The 25,539-nt window shown below is 45.3% G+C and overlaps 1 protein-coding gene and 1 pseudogene across 1 annotated transcript in view; both read right to left on the minus strand.

Moving 5' to 3' along the window:
- The window catches only part of inppl1a (inositol polyphosphate phosphatase-like 1a), a 181,785-nt gene that overhangs the window by 95,722 nt on the left and 60,524 nt on the right, over positions 1-25,539 (minus strand). Inside the window, exon 2 of the mRNA XM_078222652.1 lies at positions 5,860-5,923. Coding sequence (XP_078078778.1) covers positions 5,860-5,923 — 64 coding nt within the window. The remainder of the gene's footprint in view (positions 1-5,859; positions 5,924-25,539) is intronic.
- Positions 13,748-14,309, minus strand: LOC144499951 (myosin light polypeptide 6 pseudogene; annotated as a pseudogene).

The following is a 25,539-nucleotide window of genomic DNA, read 5'->3' on the forward strand; positions in this document are numbered from 1 at the left end:
CTTTAGGAAGGGTGTAAAGGCTATAGACAGGCTTCAGAAAAGATGGATGAGAATGGTTTGAGAGATTAGGGGTTAAGTGGATGGGCTGGAGAAGCTGGGGCCATTCTGCTTAGAGAAAACAAGGCCGAGAGGAGAATTAATCAAGGTGTTTCAATCATGAAGCATCTAGATGGAGCAGCTGATGATCTTTCTACAATGGGAACAGTTTAAGAAACAAAGGACATAGATTCAATGTGAACGGCAAAAGAACCACAGGCAACACGAGGGAAAAGCTTTTTATTCAGCAATTGATTAGGATCTGGAATGCACTGCCTGCATGTAGTGGAGTGAGGTTCATTCCTGTTTTCAAAGGCCATTGGCAAGCACCTGAAGAGGTTACAAGAAGGGCAAGGAGTGAGACTGAGTTGTCCTTGCAGTTTGTATCCACACAAACACAACAGGTCAAATGGTATGAGTCTATATAATAGGTCAACTGCATGATACTCCAAACAGCACAGGAGACAATCATCCAGCCCATTCTGCCTGTGCTAGCTCTTAAAGAATTGTCCAATTAGACCCACTCCCTTCCTCTTCCCTGTAGCAGTGCAAATATTACACTTTCCAGTATTTATCCAACTTCCTTTTGATCAGTTACTTTTCAGAATCTGCCTCCCGACACTTTCAGGTACCGAATTCCAGAACATTATTTGATTTTTATCTGATTATTGTCACACGCATTAGTGTACAGTGAAAAGTATTGTTTCTTGTGCATTATACAGACAAAGCATACCGTTCATAGAGAAGGAAAGGAGAGAGTGCAGAATGTGTTACAGGACAAGCTGTTATTGATCTGGACATGATGTGGAGATGCCGGCGTTGGACTGGGGTAAACACAGTAAGAAGTTTAACAACACCAGGTTAAAGTCCAACAGGTTTATTTGGTAGCAAAAGCCACACCAGTGTGGCTTTTGCTACCAAATAAACCTGTTGGACTTTAACCTGGTGTTGTTAAACTTCTTATTGATCTGGACACCCAGAAACTTGATGCTTTTGACCATCTCCACTTCATCTACGTTGATACAGACAGGGGCATGTCCTCCACTACACTTCCTAAAGTCGATGACTATCTCCTTCATTTTGTTGACATTGAGGGAGAGATAGATAGACAGACTCTGTATTAAAAAATTCTCAGCTCCCCACTGGGTCATCTCCAATTATATCTAACTTTTTTTTGTTCTTTTCAGTTTAAAATAGAACAGAAATACATGATTGTAAAAACTTGGAACATTTTGTTACTAATGTGAGGTTTAAATAGACCGTTACACGTTCAATTTAAGTTAAAATATGATTCAATTTATTATTGTCACATGTATTGGGATACAGTGAAAAGTATTGTTTCTTGCGTGCTATACAGACAAAGCATACCGTTTACAGAGTACAGAGGGGAGGCCTTCAAAGGAGAAATTGAGAGTGCTGAGTTCCTGTCATGATTAAAGGCAAAGTAAATAGGAATAAGGAACCTTGATTCTCGAGGGAGATTGTAACACTGATTAAGAGGAAGAGAGAGTTATATGAAATGTACAGGCAGCAAGGAACAGATCAGATGCTCCAAGAGTATAAAAAGTGCAAGAAGCTACTTAAGAGGGAAATCAGGAGGGCTAAAACAAGTCATGAGGTTGCTTTGGCAGACAGAGTGAAGGAAAATCCAAAGAGCTTCTATAGGTATGTTAGGAGCAAAAGGATAGTGAGGGATAAAATTGGTCCTCTTGAAGACCAGAGAGGTAGACTGTGTATGGAACCAAAAGAGATGGGGGAGATACTAAATGGTTTTTTTGCATCCGTATTTACTGAGGAAACAGGCATGGAGTCGACGGAAATAGGGCAAACAGGTAGGGAGGTCATGGAACCTTTACAGATTAAAGGGGAGGAGGTGCTCGCTGTCTTGAGGCAAATCAGAGTGGATAAATCCCCAGGACCGGACAGGGTATTCCCACGGACCTTGAGGGAAGCTAGTGTTGAACTTGCAGGGGCCCTGGCAGACATATTTAAAATGTCAGTATTCACGGGGGAGGTGCCGGATGATTGGAGGGTGGCTCATGTTGTTCCGTTGTTTAAAAAAGGTTCCAAAAGAAATCCGGGAAATTATAGGCCAGTAAGTTTGACGTCGGTGGTGGGCAAGTTATTGGAAGGTGTGATAAGGGATAGGATCTACAAATATTTGAATAGACAGGGACTTATTAGGGAGAGTCAACATGGCTTTGTGCGTGGTAGGTCATGTTTGACCAATCTATTAGAGTTTTTCGAGGAGGTTACCAGGAAAGTGGATGAAGGGAAGGTGGGGGTGGATGTTGTCTACCTGGATTTCAGCAAGGCCTTTGACAAGGTCCCTCATGGGAGGTTAGTTAGGAAGATTCAGTCGCTGGGTATACATGGGGAGGTAGTAAATTGGATTAGACACTGGCTCAATGGAAGAAGCCAGAGAGTAGTTGTGGAGGATTGTTTCTGAGTGGAGGCCTGTAACTAGTGGTGTGCCACAGGGATCGGTGTTGGGTCCATTGTTGTTTGTCATCTATATCAATGATCTGGATGATAATGTGGTCAATTGGATCAGCAAATTTGCTGATGATACAAAGATTGGAGGTGTAGTGGACAGTGAGGAAGGTTTTCAAAGCTTGCAGAGGGATTTGGACCAACTAGAAAAATGGGCTGAAAAATGGCAAATGGAATTTAACGCAGACAAGTGTGAGATATTGCACTTTGGAAGGACAAACCGAAGTAGAACGTACAGGGTAAATGGTAGGACTCTGAAGAGTGCAGTTGAACAGAGGGATCTAGGAATACAGGTACATAATTCCCTAAAAGTGACGTCACAGGTGGATAGGGTCGTAAAGAGTGCCTTTGGTACATTGGCCTTTATAAATCGGAGTATCGAGTATAAAAGTTGGAGTGTTATGGTAAGGTTATATAAAGCATTGGTGAGGCCGAATTTAGAGTATTGTGTACAGTTTTGGTCACCTAGTTACAGGGAGGATGTAAATAAAGTTGAAAGAGTGCAGAGAAGGTTCACAAGGATGTTGCCGGGACTTGAGAAGCTGAGTTACAAAGAGAGAATGAATAGGTTGGGACTTTATTCCCTGGAGCGTAGAAGAATGAGGGGAGATTTGATAGAGGTGTATAAGATTTTGATGGGTATAGATAGAGTGAATGCAAGCAGGCTTTTTCCACTGAGGCGAGGGGCGAAAAAAACCAGAGGACATGTGTTAAGGGTGAAAGGAGAAAAGTTTAAAGGGAATATTAGGGGGGGCTTCTTCACGCAGAGAGTGGTGGGAGTGTGGAATGAGCTGCCGGATAAAGTGGTAAATACGGGGTCACTTTTAACATTTAAGATGGGTTCATGGATGAGAGGGGTTTGGAGGGATATGGTCCAAGTGCAGGTCAGTGGGACTCGGCAAAAAATGGTTCGGCACAGACAAAAGGCCTGTTTCTGAGCTGTAATTTCTATGGTTCTATGGGAGAAGGAAAGGAGAGGGTGCAGAATTTAGTTTTACAATCGTAACTAGGGTGTAGAGAAAGATCTGCTGAATAAAAGATAGGTCCATTCAAAAGTCTAACAACAGCAGGGAAGAAGCTGTTCGTGTCAGTTGGTACGTGTCCTCAGACTTTTGTATCTTTTTCCCGACGGGAGAAGGTGGAAGAGAGAATGTCCGGGGTGCATGGGGTCCTTGATTACGCTGGCTGCTTTTCCGAGGCAGTTGGAAGTGTAGAGAGAGTCAATGGATGGGAGGCTGGTTTGGGTGATGGACTGGGCTTCGTTCACGACCCTTTGTAGTTTATTGCGGTCTTGGGCAGAGCAGGAGCCATACCAAGCTGTGATACAACCAGAAAGGATACTTTCTATGGTGCATCTGTTAAAGTTGGTGAGAGTCGTAGCAGACATGCCAAATTTCCTTAGCCTCCTGAGAAAGTCAAGACATTGGTGGGCTTTCTTAACGATAGCGTCGGCGTGCAAGGACCAGGACAGGTTGTTGGTGATCTGACACCTAAAAACCTGAAGCTCTCAAACATTTCCACTGCATCCCCATCGATGGAGACAGGGGCATGTTCTCCACTACACTTCCTGAAGTTGATGACCATCTCCTTCATTTTATTGACATTGAGGAAGAGATTATTGTTGCCGCACCAGTTCACCAGATTCCCTATCTCATTCCTGTACTCTGTCTCGTCATTGAGATCCGACCCACTACAGTGGTGTCGTCAGCAAACTTGAAAATCGAGTTGGAAGGGAATTTGGCCGCACAGTCATAGGTGTCTAAAGAATATAATAGGGGGCTGAGAACACAGGCTTCAAGGGCACCAGTGTTGAGGATGATCGTGGAGGAGGTGTTATTGCCTATTCTTACTGATTGTGGTTTGTGGGTGAGGAAGTTCAGGATATAGTCGCAGAGGGAGGTGCCGAGGCCCAGGCCATGGAGTTTGGGGATAAGTCTCATGGGAATAATGGTGTTGAAGGCTGAGCTGTAGTCAATTAATAGGAGTCTGACATAGGTGTCTTTGTTATCTCGGTGTTCCAGGGTTGAGTGCAGAGTCAGGGAGATGGCATCTGCTGTGGACCTATTGCGGCGGTAGACAAAACTATAGCGGACTCAGGGAATCTGGCAGGTCAGAATCAATTCGTGCCATGACTAGCCTTTCGAAGCACTCCATGATGACGGATGTCAGAGCCACCAGCTGAGAGTCATTAAGGCACGCTGCTTGGTTTTTCTTTGGTACAGGGATGATTGTCGTCTTCTTGAAGCAGATAGGGATCTCAGATTAGTGTAAAGAACATGTCTGTGAATACTCCCGCCAGCTGATCCACACAGGATCTGAGTGCTCGTCTGGGTTCCCCATCCAGGCCAGTCGCTTTCAATGAGTTGACCTTCGAGAAGGCCCAGGATTCTGACCAAGGAATGGTGATATATTTCCAAGTCAGGATGGCATATAGCTTGGAGGGGAACTTGCAGGTATTGGTGTTTCCAAGTGTCTGCTTCCCTTGTCATTATAGGCGGTAGAGATTGCAGGTTTGAAAGATGCTGTCAAAGGCCTTGGTGAGTTTCTGCAATGCATTTTGTAGATGGTACATATTGCTGCTGTGTGGAGATGCCGGCGTTGGTCTGGGGTAAACACAGGAAGAGTTTTAACAACACCAGGTTAAAGTCCAACAGGTTTATTTGGTAGCAAACGCCACTAGCTTTCGGAGCGTGCTGCTCCTTCGTCAGGTGAGTGGGAGTCGTGTTCTAGGTGAACAGAACTCCCACTCACCTGACGAAGGAGCAGCTCTCCGAAAGCTAGTGGAGTTTGCTACCAAATAAACCTGTTGGACTTTAACTTGGTGCTGTTAGACTCCTTACATATTGCTGCCACATTGGTGGTGGAGGGAGTGAATGTTTAAGATGGTGGATGGGATGCCAATCAAGGAGGCTGCTTTTATCTGGATAGTGTCAAGCATTGCTTTAACTGCACTTATCCAAGCAAGTGGAGAGTCTGCCATCACACTCCCGACTTGCGCCTTGTAGATGATGGACAGTCTTTGAGGAGTCAGGAAGTGAGATACTGCCACAGAATTTCCAGCCTTTGACCTGCTCTTGTGGCCACAGTATTTACATGGTTGGTCCAGTTCAGTTTCTGATTAACCCCGCAAGAAATTGACAGTGGGGGGATTCAGCAAAAGTATTGCCATTGAATGTCATGGGGAGATGTTTAGATTCTCTCTTGCTGGAGACAACCATTGCTTGGTACTTAAATGGCAAGTCACATTCACGCCACACATCAGTTCAAGCTTGAATATTATCCATATGCAGCAAACAAACCAGCCATATCAGTCTGTTTCCCATCTCTTACCTGTACTGCCAGAAAATCATCTTCATCAGGTAAGATCCTGTAAGTGTGAACATGCTTTTGAAACCTGAAAGGGAGAGAAAACGATCTGTTAATTTGTTCTTATGCAAGTTGGATAAATGATGTGGAGATGCCGGCGTTGGACTGGGGTAAGCACAGTAAGTAGTCTCACAACACCAGGTTCAAGTCCAACAGGTTTATTTGGTAGCACGAGCTTTCGGAGCACTGCTCCATCAAATGAGTGTAGAGTTGGGTTCACAAACAGGGCATATATAGACACAGACTCAATTGTAAGATAATGGTTGCAATGCAAGTCTTAACAGGTGCAGACAATGCGAGTGGAGAGAGGGTTAAGCACAGGTTAGAGAGATGTGAATTGCCTCAGGCCAGAACAGTTAGTGAGATTTTGCAAGCCCAGGCAAGTCGTGGGGGGTTACAGATAGTGTGACATGAACCCAAGTTGAGGCTGTCCTCACATGTAGGGAACTTGGCTATCAGTTTCTGCTCGGCGATTCTGCGTTGTTGTGTCTTGAAGGCCACCTTGGAGAATGCTTACCCGAAGATCAGAGGCTGAATGCCCGTGACTGCTGAAGTGTTCCCCAACAGGAAGAGAACAGTCTTGCCTGGTGATTGTCGAGCGGTGTCCGTTCATCCGTTGTTGTAGCGTCTGCATGGTCTCCCCAATGTACCATGCCTCGGGACATCATTTCCTGCTGCGTATCAGGTAGACAATGTTGGCCGAGTTGCAAGAGTATGTACCGTATACCTGGTGGATGGTGTTCTCACGTGAGATGATGGCATCCGTGTCAATGATCCGGCACGTCTTGCAAAGGTTGCTGTGGCAGGGTTGTGTGGTGTCGTGGTCACTGTTCTCCTGAAGGCTGGGTAGTTTGCTGCGGACAATAGTCTGTTTGAGGTTGCGCGGTTGTTTGAAGGAAAGTAGTGGGGGTGGCCTTGGCGAGATGTTCGTCTTCATCAATAACATGTTGAAGGCTCCGGACAAGATGTCATAGCTTCTCCACTCCGGGGAAGTGCTGGACAACAAAGGGTACTCTGTCCGCTGTGTCCCGTGTTTGTCTTCTGAGGAGGTCAGTGCGGTTTTTCGCTGTGGCTCGTCGGAATTGTCGATCGATGAGTCGAGCCCCATAACCCGTTCTTACAAGGACATCTTTCAGCATCTGTAGTTGTCTGTTGCGATCCGCCTCATCTGAGCAGATCCTGTGAATACGGAGGACTTGTCCGTATGGGATAGCTTCTTTTACGTGTTTAGGGTGGAAGCTGGAGAAGTGGAGCATCATGAGGTTAGCCGTGGGCTTGCGGTAGTGAAGTGCTGAGGTGACCATCCTTGATGGAGATGCGTGTCCAAGAATGAAATCAATTCTGGAGAGTAGTCCATGGTAAGTCTGATGGTGGGATGGAACTTGATGTCATCATGTAGTTCCATGGCACACAGAACAGCCACGGGGACCAAATTCGCACCTCAATATGCCAACATCTTCATGCACGGGTTCGAACAAGACCTCTTCATCTCACAGGACCTTCAACCGACGCTATACACTAGATACATCGATGACATTTTCTTCCTTTGGACTCACGGCGAACAATCACTGAAACAACTACATGATGACAATGCTCCACTTCTCCAACTTGCACCCTAAACACGTTAAAGGAGCCATCCGTATGGGCAAGCCCTCCATATACACAGGATCTGCTCAGATGAGGAAGATCACAACAGACACTGAAAGATGCCCTCGTAAAAACAGGATATGGCGCTCGAATCATCAATCAACAGTTCCAATGCGCCACAGTGAAAAACCACACCAACCTCCTCAGAAGACAACCGCGCAACCTCAAACAGACCATTGTTCACAGCAAACTACCCAGCCTTCAGGAGAACAGCAATCACGCACCACACAACTCTGCCACAGCAACCTCTGCAAGACGTGCCGGACCATCGACACGGATGCCATCATCTCACACGAGGACACCATCCACCAGGTACATGGCACATACGCTTGCAATTGACCAATGTTGTTACCTGACACCCTGCAGGGAAGGATGTCCCGAGGCAAGATACATTGACGAGACCATGCAGACGCTACGACAATGGATGAATGAACAGCGCTCGACAATCACCAGGCAGGAGTGTTCCCTTCCTGTCGGGGAACAGTTCAGCGGTCACAGGCATTCAGCCTCTAATCTTCGGGTAAGCATTCTCCAAGGCGGCCTTCAAGACACATGACAACGCAGAATCGCCGAGCAGAAACTGATCGCCAAGTTCCGCACACGAGGACGGCCTCAACCGGGATCTTGGGTTCATGTCACACTATCTGTAACCCGCACGACTTGCCTGGGCTTGCAAAATCTCACTAACTGTCCTGGCATCAGGAATTTCACACCTCTAACCTGTGCTTAACCTTCTCTCCACTCACATTGTCTGCACCCGTAAAGACTTGATTACCTGTAAAGACTCGCATTCCAACCATGATCTTGTAATTGAATTTGTGTCTATATATGCCCTGTTTGTGAACCCAACTCTACACTCACCTGATGAAGCGGCAACGCTCCGAAAGCTCGTGATACCAAATAAACCTGGTGGACTTCAAGTTGGATAAATGGCAGGACAGTTACAGTCCCTGTCACATGAATGAGTGCTCCTGGTTATTTTGAATATTTAAAGCAGAGATATTTTCAGCAATTTTCAAACTGACAGACAATATTTCATCCTGAAACTGGAGTTCTGGTGCAGACACTAACGGGACAAAACCTGCCTTACCGCGACCCAGCACCACCACGGCAGATAAGTGATTCATCATAAAATCATCATGGCAGAAGGTGAATTGTGACAACGATACAAATAAAACAAGGAATCATAGTCCATGACATAGTTGTAGATTATTTAAATATAAAATAAAAAGATTACACAATTACCAACATTTCAGCAAACAAATAATTACAATACATTGCCTGGATCAGTGCAACTCCAACAAAACTCAAGAAACTCATCACTAAGGACAAAGAAAATTACAGCACAGAACAGGCCCTTCGGCCTTCCAAGCCTATTCAGGACAGAGCACGCCCACATGATTGGCACCATCACCACAAGCGTTCACTCCCTTCACCACCAACAGTGGCAGCAGGGTGTAGCATCTACAAGATGCACTGCAGCAACTCAGCAAGCTTCCTGTGATAGCACCTTCCAAACCCAAGATCTTTAACACCTAGAAGCACAAGCGCAGCCAATACATGGGAACGCCACCATGTTCACCTCCAAGCCACTTACCATGCCAATTTTTGATTTAATTTAGATTTGATTCAATTTATTATCGCCACATGTATTCGTATGTAGTGAAAAGTATTGTTTCTTGTGCGTTATGCAGACAAAGCATGCCATGCATAGAGAAGGAAAAGAGTGTGCAGAATGTAATGTTACAGTCATAGCTAGGGTGTAGAGAAAGATCAACTTAACGTGTGAGGTACGTTCATTCAAAAGTGTGACTGCAGCAGGGAAGACGCTGTTCTTGAGTCGGCTCGTATGTGATCTCAGACTTTCGTATCTTTTTCCCCCGACAGAAGGTGGTGGAAGAGAGAATGTCCGGGGTGTGTGGGGTCCTTATTTTCAGAAATATATCACCCTTCCTTCACTGTCGCTGGGTCAAAATCCTGGAACATCCTCCCAAACAGCACTGTGGGTGTACCTACACCACATGGACTGCAGTGGTTCAAGAAGGCAGCTCACCTCACCATCTTCTCAAAAGTAATTAGGGATGGGCAATAAATGGTGGCCGAGCCAGCGACGCTCACATCCCATGAACAAACAAAACAAAATTCAGGTCTCCTCAATATTGTTTAAAGTCCAGTGATCATACATTGCCAGGTTCAGTTCATTAAACTCTCAATCATTTATATACTATTTATTTATGAAGGGCCGAATAACGAGTCGGGGAACAGCAGTGCTTCCAAATTCACACCACAATTTCGACACACATTGCTGTTCCTTCCTTGTTGCTGGATCAATACCTCGGCAAACATGGAACTTCCGAGTGAACACCAGAGGGAACAGCTTCACCAGAAACTGCCGTAGCACAAGACAGCAGCCCACCACCATCTTCTGAAGGGACTTGGGGATGGTCAATAAATACCACCTTGCCAATGTCACCAACATCCTGAGCCCAGATTTAATAAAAAGGTCTTCAGAACTCCAAACACAAAGTGACAGAAGATAAGGACTGAAAACAAGTTTCAGTCACCAAGAGTAGGAACAAAGTCCAAGTGTACAATGAAGGTATTGCCTTGATTAATAAGCTTCCCAATCTGACCACCTAAATCAGAAGTAACAACGATCGAGGGACAGCATCACAAACTTCATCTGCTTAGAAATCTGCCTGTTCAGAGAAGCAACTCAAATCTCTGAACTGAAAAATAAACACCACAGCGCCATGGAAACGCTGACTAAGGGAGGTGAGAATTTAGGAGAAGGTGGCATTAATGGGGTCTACAGTTAAAAGGAGCTCAGGACAATAATGACTTGAAGAAAGTCCTCCAAACAGGACTTCAAAGATGGCAAATCTGAGGCTCCTCATCCTTGCCTCGCACTAGCCAGACTGAATAGTGAGGCCAATTTTAATAACTTGGAGAAAGGAATTGACTGCACTGCGGCCATATTTGCAGACGATATAATGGTGGGGACAGGGAAGGCAAGTTGTGAGGAGGATATAAATAGCTTAGAGAGATACTGACAGGCTAAGAGACGGGCAGAAATTTGGTAAAAGTTGAATTTAATATGGAAAAATTAGAGATTTTTCATTTTGGAAGAATGAGGTGGAGGATTATTATTTAAATAGAGAGAAACTACAGAAAGCTATAGAACACAGAGACTTGGGGGTCCTCATTCTTGAAACCCAAAAAGTTAGCACAGAGTCTTGAATACAATCAATGATGTGGAGATGCCGACGTTGGACTGGGGTGGGCACAGTAAGAAGTCTCACAACACCAGGTTAAAGTCCAACAGGTTTAGTTGGCAGCACTAACTATCGGAGCGCTGCTCCTTCATCAGGTGAGTGGGAGTTCTGCTCACAAACAGGGCATATACAGACAAACTCAATTTACAAGATAATGGTTGAAATGCAAGTCTTTACAGGTAATCAAGTCTTAAAGGTACGGATAATGTGAGTGGAGAGAGGGCCAAGCACAAGTTAGAGATGTGTATTGTCTCCAGCCACCACCACCACCACCCGCAGGCTCTTGTATGTTTCAGCATCATCTCTCCTTTGTCAAAACTTGAATGAATATGGGCCCAACCTACTCAATCTTTCTTCATAAAACAAACCCTTCATCCCAAGAATCAGCTGAGTGAACTCTCTCTGAACTGCTTCCAATGCATGCATAATCTCTCCTTAAATAACTGCCTTGTGCAGTTGTAGCAAAATTCCCAACTTTTATGCTCCATCCGCTGCCTTTCAATAAAGGCCACATTCCATTTGCACTTCGACAAAGTCATCTGGACTCGAAACGTCAGCTCTTTTCTCCCCTTACAGATGCTGCCAGACCTGATGAGATTTTCCAGCATTTTCTCTTTTGGCCACATTCCAGTTGCCTGGCAAGTTGTGCCTGGAACCACCTGAATCGCAAATTTAAATCAGAAATTTTGGGTAGCTCCAACTCTCTTAGCAGAATAGTCACCCAGGAAAAGTTAAGAGGATTAAAACCACTTCTAACTCCTAGCTAACTATGGTATTGATCCATCCTGACCCATCCCCCCAATCCACTAGACGAGCCCGTCCCCCCCCAATCCCACCCCAAACCCTCAACTAAACCCCAACCGCCTCGGCAACACATGGCACTTCCTTTGACTCCCTTCCAAACCTCCCAACTACTCCTCCACAGCACTGACCAATGGCTCCCCACTCCCATAAAAGGAACATGTGGGGCTTCACTCGCGATGCTGCTGCTCTGCACTGAAGGGGCTCCAGGAGCGCCTACACTGCATATTTTGCTGTGGGCCAGGGTCAGAAGTTCAGGCGAGAAATGTGCAACTCCAGACTGAGTAGTAATTCAAAGGGACAGGAGTGGCACTCCAACAGTAACTGCCACACCAGAAATTCTGGGCCAATATTCTGCTTTTCTACTCTTCCTGCCAATGTGAACAGTTTCCACTTTATAGAACATAGAAAAGCTTCAGCACAAACAGGCCCTTCGGCCCACAAGTTGCGCCCAACATGTCCCTACCTACTAGGCTTACCTATAACCCTCTATCTTACTAACTTCCATGAACTTATCCAAAAGTCTCTTAAAAGACCCTATCGAATCCGCCTCCACCACCACTACCGGCAGCCGATTCCACGCACCCACCACCCTCTGAGTGAAAAACTTACCCCGAACATCGCCTCTGTACCTACTCCCCAGCACCCTAAACCTGAGACCTCTTGTGGCAACCATTTCAGCCCTGGGTAAAAGCCTCTGACAATCCACTCTACCAATACCTCTCAACATCTTATACACCTCTATCAGCTCACCCCTCATCCTTCGCCTCTCCAAGGAGAAAAGACCTAGCTCTCTCAACCTATCCTCATAAGGCATGCCACCTAATCCAGGCAACATCCTTGTAAATCTCCTCCGCACCCTTTCTATGGCTTCCACATCCTTTCTGGAAGGAGGCGACCAGAACTGGGCACAGTACTCCAGGTGGGGTCTGACCAGGGTCCTATATAGCTGCAGCATTAGCTCCCGACTTCTGAACACAACTCCCCTATTGATGAAGGCCAGTATTCCAGACGCCTTCTTAACCACAGCCTCTACCTGCGACGCTGCTTTGAGCGTCCTATGAACCTGGACCCCAAGATCCTTCTGATCTTCCACACTGCCAAGCGTCTTACCCTGAATATTATATTCTGCCATCCTATTCGACCTGCCAAAATGAACCACCACACACTTATCTGGGTTGAAGTCCATCTGCCACTTCTCCACCCAGTCTTGCATCCTGATTATGCTCTTTTCTGCTAAATTTTTGCCCACTTATTTAATCTGTTTCACTTCGTACATTCCTTATTTCCTCTTCACTTAATTTTTGACCTATCTTTGTATCATCAGCAAATCTGATTATCACGCAGTTTTCAAAGTCATTATAGAGGTTGTAAATAGTTGAGGCCCAAACATTGATCCACCAATCTCCAATAACTGTTTCATGACATCTCATAGGGCGGAACGATGGCACAGTTGCTGCCTCACAGCACCAGGGACCCGGGTTCGATTCCAGGCTTGGGTCATTGTCTGTGCAGAGTCTGCACGTTCTTCCCGTGTCTGCGTGTTTCCTCCAAATATATAAATATATAAAAAAGTAAGAGAGTAGCTAAACTAAGCATTGGCCCCTTAGGGAGTGAGACTGTGGATTTAGTAATGGAAAAATAAGGAAATGACAGACTTAAAGTATTTTGTCTGAGTTTACAATGGAAGACACAAAGCATCCCAAAAATTGTTTAAAAAAAGCACAGGGCAAAAGGGAGAGAGGAACTTAAACCAGTCCGATCACAAGAGGAAAAAGTAAGAGGAAAACTAATGGATCTTATTTTATTCATTCATGGGGTGTCACTGGCTAGTTCAGCATTTGTTGCCCGCCCCTAATTGGGCCTCTGGTGGGACAGAAGACGTGCTGGTGGTAACTTGGTAGTCCACTCGAACCTGGCCTGAACAAAATCCCCGGCCACAATGAACAAGGCCTCGGGATGTTTCATCGAGGATATTTGTAGGGGTGTATATTTCGTCCAGCACGATCTTCAGGTCCGCATGGGGTGGGATGTAAACTGCCACCAGGATAACGGAGGTGAACTCCTGCGGAAGGCAGTAGTGGCGACATTTTAGCGGCAGGTATTCTAAATCTGGGGAGCAGAAACTTAAAAACAATTCATTTAGAAAAAGGAAGTTCGTAAATAGGTGGAAAAAAGGCACTTAAAAATTCAGGTACAAGAGGACTATCAGCCGCTCATCACCATCCGGACCAGCTCCTCATAGTTGATGCAGCCATTGGCATCCTCGTGACCAGCCAGCAAAGTCTCCACTTCCTCCTCAGTCATTTTCTCACCAAGAGTGACCAGCACATGGCGTAGTTCAGCACCCATCACCGTGCCATTGCCTTCCTTATCAAAGACACGCAGACCCTCAACAAAGTCCTCAAAGGTTCCTGGTTCCTTGTTTCTTGCAATGTCCTGAAGCTTAGGAAGGAACTGTTCAAAATCCAGAGTTTTCACATTCATGTCTTCTGGCTTTGGGTTCCCAAGCACTTTCAAGACTTCAGCATTGCAGGGATTCTGGCCAAGAGAATGCAAGAGATCCCCAAACTGGCTGTACCCAATGCGCCCTTCACCAATGCGGTCATAGAGGTAGAATGCCTCTTTGAATTCAGCAATCTGATCTTCTGTAAAATCACACATTGTGCTCCTCGCTGTCCTCTCTCACACTCAGCAGAAACTTGCCAGTGCTGTTACGTCTAGGGACCACGAGGTAACTGCCCTTCAACTGACTGGCTTGCAAGGCTATTTCAGAGGGTATTTTAAGAGTCATCCAGTTTCAACCCCAGTCTGAAAGACATGCTGGTTAGGTGCATTGGCCACACTAAATTCTCCCTCAGTGTTCCCGAACCGGCAGCGAAGTGTAGCAACTGGGGGGATTTGCACAGTAACTTCATTGGTGTTAATGTAAGCCTACTTGCGGCACTAATAAAATAAATCTCTGGTCGTTCACCAGTGCCAATCTTCAGTTCCTCTGCAAAACCTGAACCAAAATGTTTTCAGTTTGTATCCTGACAATCCCTCAAACAATGCAAACGTGTTTCCTTTATCTTGAAGTGGTTCGACCCTTGGATTGATTATTCTCTCAATACCAATGTGCCAGAAGTGAGCCATTTAATGTTTGTGGCCATTTTTATTCTCCTATCTGAACATTCTCAACTTTTCCTTTTGTAGATTTCATTGTGAATGTAGCCCAATCCATCGCGCAAACCAGCCTCCCATCCATTGACTCTGTCTACACTTCCCGCTGCCTCGAGAAAAGCAGCCAGCATAATCAAGGACCCCACGCACCCCGGACATTCTCTCTTCCACCTTCTCCCAGCTTCCCCCAATGGGAAAAAAAAGATACAAAAGTCTGAGGTCAGGTACCAACCGACTCAAGAACAGCTCCTTCCCTGCTGCAGACTTTTGAATGGACCTACCTTGCATTAAGTTGGTCTTTCTCTACACCCTAGCTATGACTGTAACACCACATTCTGCACCCTCTCCTTTCCTTCTCTATGAATGGCATGTTTTGTCTGTATAAGCGCACAGGAAACAATACTTTTCACTGAATGTTAATGCATGTGACAATAATAAATCAAAATTTCCTGATTGTTGTTGTCCTTCAATTGCTAAACTTTTGAGTTTCAGATTGGATTTGATTATTGTACTAATTCATGGAATCCATTCCTTTATCCACCCTTGACTGAGATGCATCATTTCCATCTCCTGCTTTTTTAGATATTTCTAACCACAGATCTATAGTTTTATTTACCTTGGCAATAAACGTAATAACATCACAGTCACCAGTTTCCAAACCTGCTACTTTTAGTCGGCCTACTTGGTTTGCTCCATATCCGAGTCAGATCAAGTGGCATTTTGTCCCTAATGCAGGAGCAACATAATGCCTGAGAAAACAATCATGGAAATAAATGCAGGAAATATATCCTGTCTGTCTCACCAGAAGCATTTTCCCGATCCCAGACTATTTTAGGCAACTAAAATCTCTGACTATAAAACAATATTTTCTGAGACTTTTTTCCAGTTTGTCGATAAATCTAATTGTGAATTGCCTTTCACAGTTCGGGCTTTATTTTACACTGCGTAACAGGGCTGGTCTTTGGCAATCCTCCAGTTGAGACTAAAAGGATTATATTGAAGGATTATGCACTATTGGAGGTGCCATATTTTACATGCAACTTGAAAACTGTGGCCCTGTTTGTATGCTCAAGTGGATGTGTTGTATGGACATGTTCTGGCACAGGTCAGGAGAGTGCTCCCTGCCTGGGCCTTATTGATCCTTCAATAATAATAGCAGACTATTATCATATTGCTTTTTGTGGAAGATTGGTGTGTGCAAACTGGATACCATTTTTCCTACATCTCAACAGTGATTACACTTAAAATTGACTGGACAGAGCTTTGGGACATTGTGAAAGGCACTACATAAATGCAAGCCTTTATTTGGACCATTTTCCTTCAACCATTGAGCTTTAATGTTGCCACAGTGATGTTGTCTCTTAATGCTGCAAACTCCTTGTGAATCCTCATCCACCTGTAGCCACACTTCAGTTTTTTTTCCATTTATTTTAACATCGACACATTTAAAACAATGAAAGAACTTGCAGTTAGTGATACAAAGCCTTTCCCGTGTTTAACTTTGGAACCTTTCTGGCACCTTGTAGCACTCCCTCACCCAAGGTTGTGCGCTCAAATATTTGGATGGGGACTGGAACCTCCAACCTTCTAACTCAGTGAGAAACTATGAATCAAGGCTGACTCGTTACTGCGGATTCCCTTGGTTTGGCACTTTTTTGTCAACCCACATCCTGGTTTCTCTTCTACGATATTGTCCGGCTAACCTTTGATAATTGTTCCAGCTCCTTAATAAAACCAAAAGCCAACTTTCCTTAATTCATTTTTTTCTGTTCCCTTCCCTTTCCCTGCCCTATTAATTTAAGCCCCTCAACCCCAGTCACCTTCCTTGAGGGGATATGGATTAACTAAAGGACCAAGGGGAAAGGAAGTTAAAATGTTAAGATGGTAAAGGAGCATGGCAGACATTTAAGGCTATAATCATACCTCACAACAACAATGTACTTCTATGAAAAAGATTCCTTGAGAAAGATGCATCATCTGTGGCTAACTGAGGGGGTTAAGGATGATATCAAACTGAAAGGAAAGATGTACAATGCTGCAAAAATTGGTGATAACCCAGAGGATTGGGAAAACTTTAGAATCCAGCATAGGATGACTAAAAAATAATGAGGGGAAAGAAAGAAAACTAGTAAAGAAAAAGACAATAAAAGCTTCGACAAATATATAAAAAGGAAGAGATTAGTTAAAGTAAACGTTGGTCCCTTAGGGAGTGAGGCTGTGCGGTAATGGGGAAATAAGGAAATGACAAACTTTGAATAAGCATTTTGTCTGAGTTTACAGTGGAGGACACAAAGATCGCAAAAATAGTTTAAAAAAGCATGGGGCAAAAGGGAGTGAGGAACTTAAACCAGTCACGATCAGAGAAAAAGAGGAAAACTAATGGGACATTTTAAATTCATTCATGGGGTGTTAAAGGCCAGGCCAGCATTTATTGCCCATCCCTGTTTGCCCTTCAACTGAGTGGCTTGCGAGGCTATTTCAGAGTGTGTTAAGAGTTCACCATTTTGGTGGATACGGTAGTGACTTCTAAGAGGCGTCTTGACAAATATATGAATAGGATGGGAATAGAGGGAAATGGTCCCCGGAAGGGTAAGGGGTTTTAGTTAAGTCGGGCAGCATGGTCGGTGCAGGCTTGGAGGGGCGAAGGGCCTGTTCCTGTGCTGTAATTTTCTTTGTTCTCTATCAGAGGGTATTTTAAGAGTCAACCACAATGCTGTGGCTCTGGAGTCATGTAGGCCACACCAGGTAAGAGCGGCAGATTTCCTTCCCTAAAGGACATGAGTGAACCAGATGGGTTTTACAACAATCGACAATGGTTTCATGAGCATCATTAGACTTTCAATTTCAGATTTTTACTGAATTTGAACACCACACTCTGCAATGGTGAGATTTGAACCCAGGTTCCCAAAGCATTGCACTGGGTCCCTGGATTACTCGTGTAATGGCAATACCACAACCTCCCCTAAAAGTGATTATTTATTAGTGTCACAAGTAGGCTTACATTAACACTGCAATGAAGTTACTGTGAAAATCCCCTAGTCGCCACACTCTGGCGCCTGCTCGGGTACACTGAGGGAGAATTTATCGTGGCCAATTCACCTAACCTATTTTTGGACTGTGGGGGGAAACCGGAGCACCCGGAGGAAACCCACACAGACACGGGGAGAATGTACAAACTCCACACAGACAGTGACCAAAGCTGGGATCAAACCCGGGTCCCTGGCACTGTGAGGCAGCAGTGCTAACCCACTGTGCCACCATGGACTAAAGGACTAAAGGCTGACAAGCCCTGTACACCTGATGATCTGCATCCTAGGGTCTTGTGGCTGCAGAGATGATTGACGTGTTGGTTGCAGCCACCCAAACTCATCAAGCCCAGGAAACCACCACACCTGCAGCATCGACACAAATCTCTGTCCCTGGTGGAGAGAGGGGTCAGTGCCCCCGGATATGCTTGATGCAAAGATTGAGATACTTCACAGGAACAAGGGCATCTACAGAGATTGCAACAGCTATTGAGGCATTTCCCTGCTGAACACTGCAGGAAATATATTTGTCCATGTTGCCCTTGTCCGACTGCAGACCTTGACTGAACATATCTACAGTCTGTACAGCACAAACACATTACTCAGCTCCCCTAGAGCACACGAGTCTTTACATTCCACATTTCTTCCCACCCATTTTCATGTCATCCTATCAACATATTCTTCTCATCCTTTCTCCTTTGTATGTTTAACCTAGCTCTTCACTTAAATTATCTTGTGTGTTTTTTGAGGGGGGGGTGGTTGAGGTTATACATGCCTGGGAGCCAGTACAGCCTTGCATTATAATCCCACGTCTAGGGACTGCATTGAGGCTCTTCCAATCATTCCACATGTGATGAAAGGATGATGGCAGCTATTTATGAACTTCCCAATCAAACTCTCATTGGCTATTTATAAACGGCTCTAAATGACCGCTGTCATTTTAACTGAAAACACATCCCCCTCACTTCTAAATTGACAAAAGCTGGAGAGGCTCTGCAGCAAATACATGTCTCAGGCAGCTGCCTGCAGCTGAGCATAAACTTCTGGGCTTCAATAAACAGAAGCTGTCGAGCTTCATGTCTGTTTGTACTGTGTGCCTGGCCTGACCTCCAATATTTGGACAAGGACATTGGCCTTGAAGGAGCAGCAAATATTCACCCCAAGGCTCAAAGGACTAAATTATCAGCATAGGACGCATTAACCAGTTTTCTATTAGGGTGATCAAATTGTGGTAATAAGGAGGATTTGATAGGATAGAGAGAGAGAAATATTTCCTCTGGTGGACAGAATCTAGATGTGGAGATGTCCCGGACAGAATCTAGAACAAGGGACATATCATTAATATTAGATGCAAGTCTTTCAGGAGTGACATCAGGAAACACTTCTTCACAAAGGTTGGTGGAAATCTAGCACCGCTTTCCAGAGAATGTTTTTGAGCCTGACAAGGGACCAACTGAAAATTTCAAAACAGATTTATAGATTTCTCAGGTAAAGGGACCAAGATGGAGCTGCAACACCAAGCAACATAATCAAATTAAATGGTGCTTAAGGCTCAAGGATCTGAATGACCTCCAGCTGCCCTTCAGTAAAAGGCCAACATCGGCTCAGAGACCCTGCCAATGTGGCCAAATGTCTGTTCAATTTCAACCAGCTAGAACCAAGTGGAGAGGACAAGCAAACTTCCTGCAGTCTGTTCAATCCACTTCTCAGAATCGAATCTTTACAAACTCTGGGCAAACTCCACACAGTGACCCGAGGCCGGAATTGAACCCGGGTCTCTGACGCTGTGAGGCAGCAGTGCTAACCACTGTGCCGCCTCATCTTGTATGATGCTCTTAAGTTAGTGTCTCAAATTCCTCTCTCCACCACGCACATACCAGGTACGGCACGGTAGCACAGTGGTTAGCACTGCTGCTTCACAGCTCCAGGGACCTGGGTTCGATTCCCGGCTTGGGTCACTGTCTGTGTGGAGTTTGCACATTCTCCTCGTGTCTGCATGGGTTTCCTCCGGGTGCTCCGGTTTCCTCCCACAGTCCAAAGATGTGCGGGTTAGGTTGATTGGCCAGGTTAAAAATTGCCCCTTAGAGTCCTGAGATGCGTAGGTTAGAGGGATTAGCGGGTAAATATGTGGGGGTAGGGCCTGGGTGGGATTGTGGTCGGTGCAGACTCGATGGGCCGAATGGCCTCCTTCTGCACTGTAGGGATTCTATGATGATTCCACTCAATCAAGTAGAATAGAATAGAATAGAATAGAAACCCTACAGTGCAGAAGGAGGCCATTCGGCCCATCGAGTCTGCACCGACCACAATCCCACCCAGGCCCTATCCCCACATATTTACCCGCTAATCCCTCTAACCTACACATCCCAGGACTCTAAGGGGCAATTTTTAACCTGGCCAATCAACCTAACCCGCACATCTTTGGACTGTGGGAGGAAACCGGAGCACCCGGAGGAAACCCACGCAGACACGAGGAGAATGTGCAAACTCCACACAGACAGTGACAAGTAGCATTGCAAAGTGCTGGAACTCATTACATTTCATATTCAAGGACAAGAGCTGGAGTTCCTCCAATTGTCTAGTGAGTGAAAACACTACAATGTTTGCAATGGAGAATACAGAACAGAAGGTGCCAGATTCAATATCCATGATGGGCATTCCACAAATTGACCCAAGACCCACCGGTGGAAATGAAATTCAAGTAGTAAAATCTGTAATCGAATGCTCTCAGTAATGGTGCCATTAAGCTATTAATTGCCATAAAAACCCACCTAGTTCACTAATATCCTTTATGGAAAGAAATCTGCAGGGTTGGAAGGCAGCAGCTCACCAGTGTCTTCTTCAGAGCAATTGAGATCGACAGATTTTTGATCGGAGAGGTATTAAGGATTGTAGAAAGGTAGGTTTAAGATGGAGTTAAGATCAGATCAACAATGATCCAATTGACAAAGTAAACAGGAGTGGCTGAATCGCTTCCTCCTGCCCACAGCATTCCATCAGATTTGGGGGGGGGGACAAATTAAAATTGACAGCTTCACTCAATCCACCTGACTGTATGTGCAGATCTATCAGTGCATTTAAACTTAGTGAAATCTTAAAGCCAGGTAAAGGGGCAAGGGGGCAAGTGTTACACCTTCGGGGGGGGGGGGGCTGAGGAGATGATGTGTTGGGTTGTGGCATCATGTTGGAGTTGATGGAAATGGTGGAGGATGATCCTTTGAATGTGGAGACTGGTGGGTGAAAAGTGAGTACGGGGAGGGGGGGGGGGGGGAACTACCCTGGTTCTGGGAAGGAGGGGAGGGATGAGAGCAGTGCTTGGACGCGTTTGAGAGCCCTATAAACCACAGTGGGTGGAAAACCACAATTGAGGAAGGAAGACAGACATAGTGGCAACAATATTTTGGAAGTGGCATCATCAGAACAAATGCGGCGGAGGTGAAGGAACTGAAAGAACTGTCCACCAGTATCCACTACAAGCCCACCGACTCCCACAACTACAGCTCTTCACACCCCACATCCTGTAAAGGACTCCATCCCATTCTCAGTTTCTTTGCCTCCGCCGCATCTCTTCTGATGCTGCTACTTTCTAAAATAGCACTGCCGAGATGTCTTCCTTCTTCCTCAATCGTGGTTTTCCACAAAGGGTCATCTGGACTTGAAACGTTGGCTCAATTCTCTCTCCACAGACGCTGTCAGGTCTGCTGAGATTTTCCAGCATTTTCTGTTTTTGTTTCAGATTCCAGCATCCGCAGTATTTTGCTTTTAACAAGAGCATGTGAAGCTGGTGGGGAATAGATATGCATGAGCAGAGCACATCCAGTATTTTGATTCTTTAAACGGTAAATACTCCGTGCTCTTCTGCTGCACAGCCTCTGCTCTGACGCAGATCCATCTGTTAGATCCTGTCGAAGGAACCTAGTCTCCAAATCTGGTCCAATGTACACAACCCGAGATAGCAAGCAGCCACTGCTTCTTTCTCAATACCAGAACCCTACAAAGTTCCAGTCTGGTAGCCACCTAATTTCTGAAGTTGCCCCTCTTACCATTTTCAGTTTTTAACAAGCTGCTCCACTGTTTTACGAGTAAGCATTTTGCCCACTGCAGCACTGACCCAAACAGTCGAGGAAAAAGGAGGATTTTCTGTATCCAGCACCCTGCACAATCTCAGGCTTTTCCAAAGAGTTTCACAACCCAAGTAGCAGTTTGGTAAAGTCATTATTTAAAACGTAGGAAATGCAGGTGGTGATTTCCACACAAGTTCTGACAAATATCAAAGAGATAAGTGAGGTTCATTGATAAATATTGGCCGGGACACCAGGGCGAGGTTCCAGTGCTCCTCCGCAAATAGATTTTCGATTCCAAAGAGTGTAGATAGGTGTCAGTTTAGCAGCTATTCCAAAGGACACACCTGCAACAATGCAGAACTCCTTCAGGAAGACCATCCCCACTTAGCATTCCTGTGTTCCTAAAAACTGCATGCTAAACAAAAATTCACTTTCCCAAAGCAAACCACATCATACGGATGGGTCACAGTTCTGATCTCTTGCATCAAAAACGTACTGGCTGCTCTGAACCTGACTGGCCCAAAAATCCTATCACCAACTCTGAATACCCTTTCTCTCGCTTGCCACTTTCCTCCTCTGAACACCCGCCTCCTTCCCTGACATCCTGACTACTTGCCAACACTCTTGCTTCCTCTCGCACACAATCCCTCTCACTGCCCCTGCCCCTCATTCACTATAGGGAGATCAGGGCGGGGGGAGGAGGGGAGGAGAGGAGAGAGAGAGAGAGAGAGAGAAGGAAGGGGTCATGGGGGGGAGGCAGCAAGTGGGAAGGTCAACAGGTAGGCGTTGAGCAGGAGGGTCAGTGGCAGCAAGGTGGGGGGGGGCGCAAGGGACAGAAGTGGTGAGTGGGAGGGTCAGGTGGCAGAGAAGCAGTGGTTTGTAAATAATATTGAGCATGTTGAGTAACCACTCAAAGTTAAAAATGGAGATAGTGCCATTGGCAAATGCCCTTAATTTATGAAGCACATTGAAACAAAAATGTGCCATTAGAAGGTGTTTTAAATAGGGGATCCCTGCATTGCAATGGGAATGTCTGCATCAATTACATGCTCAAATTTCTGCATTGGGACTTGAGACACATGAGCTCAAGAGGCGAGAATGCTAACCAGAATGACAGGTAAACTACCACAAGGCACAAGTTTAATTCCTGATCTCAGCAGCTTTGCTGGATCCCAGCCAGAGCATTACATGGAGGTTGAAATGTGAGAAATTTCACCGATCTCCCATCCAGAATTACTGTCCAGTGTCCTGCTGGAAGCAAACATACATGAATAACGGATCCGACTTGGCTGAGGTCACTCAATCAAACATTCCGGATTCTACTTAATGCAAACTCCATTCCCCAAAAGCTCCCTGAAACCAGAGTCCTGAGGAAGGGGACTCCATACTTCACCCAAGTTCGAGGCGAAGGGTCCACACCTTAACATGTTTCAGTTGTCAACAGATTAATACATTCCAGGCAGTTGGTTACCACGTCTTCAAAATTCTCTTCATTAAAGTCACTCATCTTCAACACAGAGCTAGTCCTCACAACAACAACTTGTATTTTTATAGCACCCTTCATGGAACAAACTGTCCAAAAGGTGTTTCATCGGTGTCTTAATTGAGACAAATTGGACACTGTTGCAAAGATATTTGGACAGGTGAACAAACATCTTGAAGGTACAGCAGCGGAGAGGTTTCGGGAGGTAAGCCCAGCAGCGAAAGTTTCCACAGCTGAAAGGACAACCAGCAAAGACAAAGCAAAGAAAGCTGTGCAAGAGGTCGGAACCTGACAAGTGCAGAGATATTGGAAGGTTATAGGTCTGGAGAAGGTGCAGAGATTGTTTGGAGGGGCTGGCACAAAGCCATGGGGGATTTGAAAGCAAGAGCAAGAATTTGAAAGCAAAGGGGAAGAGAGACACAGAGGCGATGATGTCTGGTGTAGCAGTCTTCCAGTCCCAAAAACATCCCAGCAGCTTCATCTTTTGATTCTGACCACAATTCCAGGGCTGCGAGTTAACTCTTGACATTTAACTTGCTCAACAGGAAGCTCAACAGGCTGCTGTCTGCTTGATCGTTTGCTCAACTGTGTTTAAATCATCAAATCCATTTCCGCTACACACTGCTTCATCACATGGCTTTTCCTTCCCCATCCCATTATCTTTATAGCACCACCACAAGATTTACAATTTAGTGTGCAGCCTCTCGAGAATCAAACTCATTAAGAGAGTGGGCCAGAAGAACGTGTGCAGAGTCAACAGAATCTCTACATTCAAATTCACAATTCCTCCAACAAACCCAGCCCCAAAATGTCCGATAGCACAGAAGTTTAGCATTTGTAGCAGTACAAATTTAGATTAAGAGCAATGATAAAGTTACTTATGCCAGTCCTTTAGCTCAGGAGCAAACAAATAATTCTTTACACTTATTGAAATTTTCAAATGGATTTGAAGTTCAGATCAGCCACGATTGAAATGAAAAGTGGAACAAGTTTGAGGGACTAAATTACTTTTTGCTACTACTGAACATGGCAACTTTGCTACGGTGAAGTTCCACATACATCACTATCTTCACTCCCTTCTCGAAGTTGACCTTCTCGAAGAGGACAGACGCAGGCACTTCCTAGCAAGGATCAGCTCCCAATAATGAAAGCAGGATCCGTGGCACATTGCTCTCTGATGTGGAGATGCCGGCGTTGGACTGGGGTAAACACAGTAAGAAGTTTAACAACACCAGGTTAAAGTACTGGGGTAAACACAGTAAGAAGTTTAACAACTCAACACTTCCCACTCATTCAACAGGCCAAAACCATAGCTGGAGAAGATTAGAGAGAGAAGGGGGGGGGGGGGGGGGGGGGGAGCAGTTTAACTCAAGGCACTGCATAAGTTGCATGAGAAAAACAAGCCAGCCAACTCATGTCAGGTTTATCCTGACAAACTAGAAACAATCTGCTGCTGTCGACCCCGCCAGACAGAGTGCAGACCCTGTGACTTGTGTGGCCCCAGGATATAGTCTAAACATCACCAACTTAGCAGCATGGCAGAACTTAATGCCATAAGAAATTGCTAAGCAGATTATGGATATGTGTGGGGGTCACAGGGTAGTTGTCATGGGGGACTTTAACTTTCCAAATATTGATTGGAACCTTTGTAGGTCAAATAGTTCGGATGGGGCAGTTTTTGTGCAGTGTGTGCAGGAGGGTTTCCTGACACAATATGTGGATAGGCCGACAAGAGGTGAGGCCACATTGGATTTGGTACTGGGAAATGAACCGGGCCAAGTGTTAGATTTGGTTGTGGGAGAGCACTTTGGAGATAGTGACCACAATTCAGTGTCTTTTGTTATCGCAATGGAGGGGGATAGGGCCGTACGACAGGGCAAGGTTTACAATTCGGGGAGAGATAATTATGATGCGATTAGGCAAGAATTAGGGGGCATAAGTTGGGAACAGAAACTGTCAGAAAGGAACTAATGAAAAGTAGAACTTTTTCAAGGAACAAATACTGGGTGTCCTTGATAGGTATGTCCCTGTCAGGCAGGGAGGAAATGGCCGAGTGAGGGAACCATGGTTCACGAAAGAGGTGGAATGTCTTGTGAAAAGGATGAGGGAAGCTTATGTAGGGATGAGGAAACAAGGTTCAGATGGCTCGATTGAGGGTTACAAGTTAGCAAGGAATGAGCTGAAAA

The sequence above is a fragment of the Mustelus asterias genome, chromosome 10, assembly GCF_964213995.1.
Source record: "Mustelus asterias chromosome 10, sMusAst1.hap1.1, whole genome shotgun sequence".
NCBI classification, from domain to species: Eukaryota; Metazoa; Chordata; class Chondrichthyes; order Carcharhiniformes; family Triakidae; genus Mustelus; species Mustelus asterias.